The following is a 9,457-nucleotide window of genomic DNA, read 5'->3' on the forward strand; positions in this document are numbered from 1 at the left end:
ACCGTCTCACACATATTTTTGTCTTTTAAAGTTGTACTTAGACTTTAATTATCGTACTTAATTGAATCTAATAGAATCATTAGAAGTCTATTCACATTTTGAATATTTTAAAACTTGTAAAGAGTTTTTAAAAATCAAATTTGAATACCAAATGATTTTTTAAAACTCTACAAAAATTTATATAAATACCTTTAAAATTTAGTAATATATAATATAATATAATCTAGATTTAATACCTTTTAATTCCTAATGTTAAAGCATATCCTGACATTCGATTACTCTTGGGCATGAAACATTTTTTTTTTATTTTTCCAAATTGCAACTTTCCCAAATGTTTACAGTTGAAACATGGAAGAAGAATCTCAATTCCCGTTGATTGTACCTCGGATGTGCCATCAGCAGGCCTAAAAACCCTTTAACCTGAGCAACAATGGCGATCATAACCGAAGAACCTGACTCTCCGAAGCCTCTGCTTAGGAACTCTAAGCAGAAGCTTGAGCCTCAGCCAGAGCCAACGTCGAGACACACTCCTCCCAAATCCGTCGCCCCTTCAAGGAACCCATTTCAGTTCTGGTTATATCTCACACTTTTCACTTCCCTCATTACTCTAGTTTGCGTCCTTCTCTCTTCTCTATCCTGCAAAGATCCCAAGACCTGGTTCCTCAATCTTCCCCCCGATCTTCGTCTCCACTATTCCAGTGGTCGCAGCATCAAGGTACAAACAGCTTCTAATCTCCCCCAAGTTGAAGTCTTTTCCATTCAGCAGGGACCCACTAGCTCGGATAGCCATGTTTTGATTGTACATGGCGTAGGCTGCAGTTCTCTTGCCTTTCGTGGAGTTGTTAAGTTTTTAGGTCTTAGAAATATCCACGCCATGGCTCTTGATCTTCCAGGCTCAGGGTTCTCGGATAAATCTTATGTTGTGGTTGAAGAGAATGTGGGCGGGAATGGCTTTTTCGGTAGAATGTGGGAGGTTTATGCGGATATAAAGGAGAGGGGCCTGTTTTGGGGATTTGATCAGCTTGTTGAACAAGGGTATGTGAACTTTGAGGAGAATGAGATTCGTGTTTCGAAGAAAGAGAGCATCAAGTCTATTGAATTCGGTAGTGAAGAAATGGGCAGGGTGTTAGGCCAGGTGGTGGATTCGATTGGATTGGCCCCTGTGGACTTGGTCCTGCATGACTCTGCATTTGGGTTGAGTGCCAATTGGATTGCGGAAAATCGAGGATTAATTAGAAGTGTTGTGGTCCTTGATGGTGTCCCAAGTGGAACAACATGGCCACTCTGGACTTTGGAAATGCCTGTGGTGAGGCAAGTAGTGTTGGGTTTTAGGTTTGTGTTTGAGAGAGTTGTTGCAGTGTGTTGTATAAAGTCTGTTGGCTCACCAGAGGTTGAGGCACACAGGATTCTATTGAAGGGGATAGATGGGGGAAGAGCAGTTGTTGGTATGGGGAAGAAGCTGAATTCTACCTTTGATATGTCTGAATGGAGCAGCCTCGATGGAGTTAAAGGTCTGCCCATTCGAGTGATTTGGTCTCGTGGGTGGTCTGACTCATGGACAACTGAGGGACGCCATATCACTGATGCCATCCCTCAGGCTACGCTTGTCACACATTCTGGAGGACGATGGACCCAGGTAAGAGTCTGGTGTACTTGCTTTAATTTATTTCACAGCGTAAAATGCCTCCAATAGTTTGTTTCTTTTTAAAACTATGTGGTAATATTGCATTGAAAGTATTTTATTTCACTAATTTATGATGTGAAATATCTTCAAATGATCTGGTTATTTAGAGTTTGGCATTGAATTTGCGATTGATTGTTGGGTCATAATTTGGAGGAAAAAGCAACACAGAACAGATTTCTTGAACAAATAGATTTTGTGTGCATCTAGAAGCAGTCATTGGGAATGCACACTGGTGAACATACACTATGTTGTGTTTGTCACACCCCATGCCTGTGCAAGCGCGAGTCCACAAAGGGCTCCTGTAAACAATCACACTTATAAACAATTTTAAACTTTCATTTTCACCGGTGGGACAAGGGCATCACGGTGTTATTTCTTTTTATCTTATGACTTGAAATTTTGATGAATCAGCATGTGTTTCACCGCCAAAATCGTCAATCTCTTGAATGATGTTTGCGAACATGGGCACTTTTCAAATGTTCCATCACTTTATTGTAGTCTCCGAATTCAAAAATGTAGTGAAATTGGCATGTATTCCCCGCCAAAATAGTCAGCTTCTTGAAAAACATCATAATGTGCTTGTGCAAGTATGCCAAAGCCTTTCCTATAAAAAAAGGGTATGCCGAAGCCTTTGGACAGCTAAACTGCTTAAGAAAAAAAACTGGTTCTTAATGTTTGTTGACTTCCATTTCCATGGTAATTATTGCGAAATCTGCCTATAAAAGTGTGGATAAATGATATTATTTTTCAATTGCGCATTGACAAAATTAACCTTCTATTCACACTTTTATGTGTACATCATAAAACACAATACATTGCATTCTACTTCATTCTTTTGTGAAAAAAATTTTATTTTTTCTGTATACCTAGAGAAGTGTGGACGATGGAAAATTTTCCAATTGTAAACGGACGTGAAAAAAATAAGATCGAGTTATATTTATATTTTAGTTTGTATGTAGCAAAATAAGTCATATTCATGTTCTTAAATGTTTGAGCTAATTTTAAAAAAAAAACACTATTAAATGTACTTAATATTAGCATTAATTATTTTTCTTATTTTAATAATTTTCTTGGACTTTCATTTAAATTATAAATTAAATTAATTATGTTATTTATTGGTCTATTTCACTGTCATTTGAATAAACTCAATTAATTATTAAAATTAATTATAATGTAATTAAATTAAAAAATACTTCAAAAACTTATATATGTATGAACGACCCAGATAAAATATCTAAATGCTTTGAATGGAGAGCCATCTAAATAAATTCTAAATTAAATATATTGACAAATGAAAAAACAAAAAAAAAGTAATATTACTATTGTTACTTTTAAATTAAATAAATGAATTGAACTGAAAGAAAAATTATATTTAATCAATTTTTTTAAAATTTATTTAGTCAGATTACTACTAAAAATCAATTTTTTTTAAAATTTATTTTAAATTAAATAAATGAATTAAACTAAAATATTTTCTTGTTTTCATTTCCAAAATCATCTCTCATAATATATAAATTTTAAGACATTATTGTTAAATAATTAGCTTCACTGTCCCACATGTTGTATAGATTTTATCTGATATTAAAAAATATATCATATTTTTATAAATATATATTTGACAAATTTATAAATTCAATTAACAAAATTTGGAAATATGAGATCTTTTGATTTATAATTTTCAATTTCTATATATGCTTTTTAATTATTTATGAAATTTTAAGAAAATAAAAATCAATAATAAGAAAAAAAAATTATACATTCAAGTAAGGACGAAATATTGCATATAATTTGATTATGTTACAACTCTAAAACTTAAAAAGCAAATACTTTAAAATGTTTAATATTACGGCCTATTTGATATTAAAAAATAGATTATCGAAATAAGTAGTTTGAAATGTTCAATGTACATACGTAAATAAGAACTAAGCACACACAAATACATAAAAAAAATATAACAATGATTCGTATTTGAAGGTTTATGAAAAATATAAATTATATATTTTTTAATAATTTTTCATTAACTGATATATATGAAAGTTTATTTATTGGTTATATTTCAAATTTTAATAGAGAAAATTATACCAGTAGTTTAAAATACATATTTAATAACTATTGTATAAGTCTATTTGATATTTACCATATGATCTTATTTGAATGTGTATTTCATTATATATATTGATTTATTTATTGTTTTAAAACTGATGTTAGTCTACAAAAGATCGATTCTGATATAAATTTAATTATCCGTGATATATAATTTTTTTAAAAAAAGTAAAAATATTCCGTATGAGGTAAAATATTATTTAAATTGAATGTTATGAGTTATATTTTATTATCAATATTGCTATTTCATTAGTTCCGATGAGTTAGCTAAGAGGATTTAAATTAATAATTATTTGTCCTTAATGTGCTTCACATATGTAAATTACGATTTATACATTGATAAAATCCATAATTTGGTTGATTTTTAGGTTATTATGCTTTATATGTGGCGCTTGAATATATAATTTTTTTTTTTAAATTGTTTCAATTATTTCGTTTTATATATTATGTTCATTATCATTTTTTATATAACATATAATATACTGCTTGAATTTTAGTTTGGGAAACAATTTTGAAAGTAAATTATATAAGTTCTTAATTAATTTATTCGTGTAATATGACAAGATATTATACCCAGATAAATAACAAAATGATTTAAATTGTTTTTTTAGAAAATAAATTTTTTAATTTTTATTATATAAACCTCACTTGGATGTGAAATGATGTTTCACTGACATTTATTCAACACTAACTTCAGATGTTTCTGTGTTAGAATATGTAAAAAAGAATCAACTTAGCATTAGACTTCTATTTTTATTATCTATCGACACAGATGTAGCAAGATGAAAATTGTTTTAAAAATAGAGTTTGGGTCGGCTTGTTGCTATGACCTATCTTTTCAAGGGATTGTAGCGTAAAATCCAGTTGATTGATCAATTAACCTAACAGTTGTCTGTTTGGCTGATATCTCACATGGTCAAAAAAGCCTCTACTTACAGAAACCCAGCCAAAGATTAGAGGAACTTGTTTACGAGCTTGAAAACCTTCAGTCTTTTTCTCTATAAATGCTCGTCTCTTGAACGTGTTACGAGTAAAATCCCTTGTCATGGAAGATGATTACTTCTACTTCCTCATTAGTTTTATCCCCAGTGTCACCTCATGTTTGTTCCCCATCTGATCCCACAATGAGCAGAATAAACTGATTAGGTATGCATCTATCTCAAATTATTTAGCATCAATTCTAAGCTACCTACATTTTCATCTCCCCTGGATCAGAATTCTTCACCAGGGGCGAGCCTCGGATCGATATGCTTAGGATGGTCTTACTGGTGTTTGATGGAAACTTGAAAAGAACGGCTCTCAGGCTTTGTAATAGCAAACAGTTATTGCAAATATTTGTTGTCATGAACTGGAAATTAAGTATCAAATCTTCAAGATTGAGCACAGTGGTTGAAATGAATTTTGTTAGCGTTTGTTGTCTAGCTGTTAATTGTGGGCATTTTCATATAAGCCTAACCCACATGAGCGGGAAAGCGTGGATGGTATTCTGACTTATACTGCTTAAATTCAGAGTGGGGAAGGGGCCATTGTTGATGTTTCTTTAATGTAGGAACAATACGCCGAAGAGGTAGCTGAAAATATTTTCGAGTTTGTTTCCTCCCTACCAAAGCTGACTAAACAACGCATGGAAGAGCCAATACCCGAACACATACACGTACAAAAGACGGTTCACGAAGCTGATCACCACAATGGCCACGGTGGATGTACGGATAACGCGTATGGTCTTCATCATGGATGGGGCATGTGATTTCGTTATCCATCTACAAACATGGATGAATTACAGGCAGGATAATTGCGTAACCTTTTAAAGGATAGTCTTTGTCGAGTGGTAGAAAAGAAAAATTGGTCATTATTTGTGATTTGCCCATCTGCTTCAGAGCTCAATGTTTGTAAAATTGTTCTTGCTGGTGTAGTACCTTTTACTTTCTTGATCAGATACACATTAGCTTCTTCATACATGCTTTTCTGATATGAGAAGGTGAGTTGTTTGTTTTCAAAATAATCATTTGCACAAGTCTCTTAACTTGAGTTTGATGTTATTTTTACACAAATTTCAATCAATTAGAGAGAATATGGCGTCGACCAGTCCGATATGGCTTCAATCTATGTAGCATTTCGTTTCGGTACTTACTGTTTGATAACCATTTTGAAAAAACAAAGAACACAAATTAAACAGTAATATGTTATAACGAATCGAATAATTACAAAAAAAAAAAAAGAAAAGAAAAAAAAGGTAAGACGACTGCGCACAAAGCGATTGTATACTTTTATTAAAATTATTTGAAACCTAGGAAATTAACTCATCGGAAAAAAGTAAAATGGAATAAAGGACATTTGGCCTAAACTTAGAAGTCGCCCATATCACCCATGGCGTCGCCATATCCATCAGCGTAATCCCCTGAATCGCCAATATCCGACACCATGTCTCCGACGAGCAATCCTCCAAGCAATCCGGCACCCAATCCCATCCCCATTCCCCCCATCCCCATCTTATTTTTCTTCGGCTTCTGTCCCGGCGGATACGCACCGTATCCCGCAGGGTAACCCCCATACCCCGGCGGCTGAGCCTGATATCCATACGCACCCTGAGGCTGGTACCCAGGATAGCCGGCGGCAGGAGGGTACTGCGGAGAATACCTCATTCCTGGATGAGGCTGCGCCGGGGAGCTGGTGCCAGCACCATACGGCTGGTGGCCCGCCGGATACGCCATCATGGGTTCCTCCGTGTGTTTCTTCGCCTCCGGTTGCTGCGTGAATTTTTCCCCGAAACTGTAGGAGATCTTCAGCGAGCCTTTGCGCTTTCCGGAGGAAGTGCGCACCTGGTACTCATCAACCTTGTCTCCCGATGAATTGCTCCTGTACAGATCATCGATAGGGATTATAACAGAACCAACATCTTTATCGCTGCCGATTGTTCCCTCCGCCTTGATCTGAAAGAGGAGAGAAAGACCCGGCTTCGTGAGGTACGGCTCGTCTACTATGAACTCCATGCGGTGATTCCACTTGGGGTGGGTTCCGCAATCCTTGTCCACTAACGTTTTCTTCTTGGATTGCGGGTACCCTTCGATGGACACCACCGTGTAAACGTCCATCTTGGAGAACATATTCACATCCTTCAGCCCTTCAGCCGATATCACGGTGATGTTCAATCGCCGATACTCCATGGAGATTCTTCTACGGAGATCAGAGTTGTGAATTTATCGGGTTTTACGCAGTGGGAAATCGATGAAATCGACAAAATGGTTATTTGATATTGTTGGGATAGAGAATTGTTGGAGTTGTTGATATTACAGTTACGATGGATAAATGATAATGAAAACGAACATGTCGTGGTGTCTGTATATAAAGGTCCAGAGAAGATTCGATAAACCGACTCAAGAAGAAACAACCAAAAGAAAAGCATGACCCTTATTTAAAAGTAATTGTTAAAGAATAATATTTTTTTATAGATTAAATCGGTTTTAGAAAATTGACACATAATAATTTTTGCGTTTTAAATTATAAAATATTCTAAAGATTTTATATTATTTTATTTATTTCTGAAAATAAAAATGGGTGGATATAATTAACGTGACTCCGTGCGTGTACAAAACGAGTGAGTCATTAATATAGAATATTATTTGTTTTTTTATTACAATTATTTACAACTATGGGGGGTGGAATTTTGGAGTGGAGACATTTGATTTATGTGGCTCTATCCCACGTAGGGGAGACGTTTCCGCCATCAACATATAATATTGTGAAGATTAGCGGTTCAATTTTGTGAGCAAATGGAGCAATTTACTATGTTTTAATTTTGGTGTGGTGTCGATTACGGTTTCAATTTTGTGTGCAAATGGAGCAATTTACTATGTTTTAATTTTGGTGTGGTGTCGATAACCACATTAGAGTTGAATAGACACGGGTCGAATTTATTATGAATATCAGTTGCGTACTTATACAATATTTTTTATAATTTATTTTGTTTATATTTAAATGATGATCAAAATATATTATAAGAAATACTGAGAGACAGTACTGTACTGCACTTCACTTCACTGCAATTTTAATATATGAATATAAAAAATAAATAAGAAAAAAAAAGGAAAAAGAATCCCAGTAAAAATTGAACATACAACTTAATGTTTAGAAAAAAAATTCTATGTTTTAAACTTGTAACTATTTATTAATATATATGATTATTAAAAACAACAAAAAATTGTCTCAAATTTAATAATATAATCATATATTTTATAATTTATTAATATTATTATTGATATTAACATGAGATATTTTATATCTTCACAAAGTCAAACCCCAAGAAAAGACAAAAATATATACGTTAATACACCACTTCATAGTTATAATATGATAAGATAATAGATGGACATAATTATGGAGCGATATTCGACAATTTAAGAATCTGCCGAGTGTCCATCACTTGGAAGTTGCTAGTTAAATTTTCGATTTAATTATTCTTGTTAATTGTCAACTGCTTGCATAAGCTAAGAGGCATATAATTATTTTGCTGATTTTTATTCCTTTCAGATTTAGGCATTGTTTTGAGATTAAATTTTCCTGAATATGTTCAGAGCAGATCGCTCGTGATATGATCTCACGAATTTTTATCTATGAGACGTGTCAATTCTACAGATATTCACAATAAAAAGTAATAGTTTTAGCATAAAATGTATATTTTTTCATTGATTATCCAAATAATAGCTCCGTCTTACAGAATACGATCCGTGAGACCGTCTCACACAATTTTTTACCATATGTTTAATATTAATCTATTAGCACCTCCGGCTTTTATGGAAAATTCCAGTATCTGAGACATACACGGACTAAGATCTAGACATACGTTTTTTTTACATATGTCAAGATTCTGTAAAAAAAAAAATAATAGGATTGAACAAAATTATTTTTAGCCTATGATTCTACACAGTTATGTTCACATAAAAATTGCTTTTATTAAATACATTGTGCAACCGTTGAAATAAATTCTATATATTATTATCCTGTGTATTAAGCAAAGGGGTACGTACGTGTGCGTAGGAGAAAAACTCACAGGTCAATTCCGCGTTCATCACACGCTTCTCGTATTCCTTTTCTTTCCTTTCACTTTATTCTTCCTACCCAAAAAAAGGAAAGTCACCGTTACATTAATTTATACTAATGCAATGACGTACGTGTTACGTAGGGGGTGGACGTCGATCGGTTCGGTCCAATTTTTTCTATAACGGTTCGGTTTTTGATTTTTGGTTTTGAATATATGTGGTCCAAAACCAAACCATTTTATTGCGGTTCGGTCTAGTTTTTTATAATTCGGTTCGGTTTATATGATCGGTTATGTACGGTTTTATGATATTTTGTTAAGAAATAAAATTATAATTCACTTGATGCTTGATGGATGCAACACAAAAAGAAACAATGATAGTAGATGAGTAGAACATATACGATTACAATACACTTATGACTTAACAATCGAAACTTCAATAACAATTTGAAATACAATTTCAAACCGTAGCTCTTCAATAAAAGGATACACAGTCATTAAATTCTAATTTTTAACTCCCAAATGCACATAGATTTTGCATCTCAAATCTCAATACATTTAACAATATGAGCTTCAATAACAATTTGAAATTCCAATTGTCAATATTGGACTTGTCACATGACTAAGTTCCATTT

The 9,457-nt window shown here is 33.4% G+C and overlaps 2 protein-coding genes across 2 annotated transcripts; one reads left to right on the forward strand and one right to left on the reverse strand.

Moving 5' to 3' along the window:
• The first annotated feature begins 285 nt into the window (after positions 1 to 285).
• LOC140811459 (protein AUXIN RESPONSE 4) lies at positions 286 to 5,758 on the forward strand. The gene is made up of 2 exons (XM_073169353.1): positions 286 to 1,636; positions 5,337 to 5,758. The coding sequence occupies exons 1-2, from the start codon at positions 431 to 433 to the stop codon at positions 5,532 to 5,534; spliced, it is 1,404 nt and encodes a 467-aa protein (XP_073025454.1). The 5' UTR covers positions 286 to 430; the 3' UTR covers positions 5,535 to 5,758.
• A 272-nt stretch (positions 5,759 to 6,030) lies between these two features.
• LOC140811460 (protein SRC2 homolog) lies at positions 6,031 to 7,104 on the reverse strand. The gene has a single exon (XM_073169354.1). It carries the CDS (start codon positions 6,949 to 6,951, stop codon positions 6,133 to 6,135), a length of 819 nt encoding a protein of 272 aa, XP_073025455.1. The 5' UTR covers positions 6,952 to 7,104; the 3' UTR covers positions 6,031 to 6,132.
• Positions 7,105 to 9,457: the final 2,353 nt, after the last annotated feature.

This window comes from Primulina eburnea, chromosome 14, assembly GCF_022965805.1.
Source record: "Primulina eburnea isolate SZY01 chromosome 14, ASM2296580v1, whole genome shotgun sequence".
NCBI classification, from domain to species: Eukaryota; Viridiplantae; Streptophyta; class Magnoliopsida; order Lamiales; family Gesneriaceae; genus Primulina; species Primulina eburnea.

Coding starts and splice junctions, on each gene's coding strand:
- LOC140811459 (XM_073169353.1), top strand. CDS start 431: ATGGCGATCATAACCGAAGAACCTGACTCTCCGAAGCCTCTGCTTAGG. Junction 1,637..5,336: donor CTGGAGGACGATGGACCCAG/GTAAGAGTCTGG, acceptor TCTTTAATGTAG/GAACAATACGCCGAAGAGGT.
- LOC140811460 (XM_073169354.1), bottom strand. CDS start 6,951: ATGGAGTATCGGCGATTGAACATCACCGTGATATCGGCTGAAGGGCTG.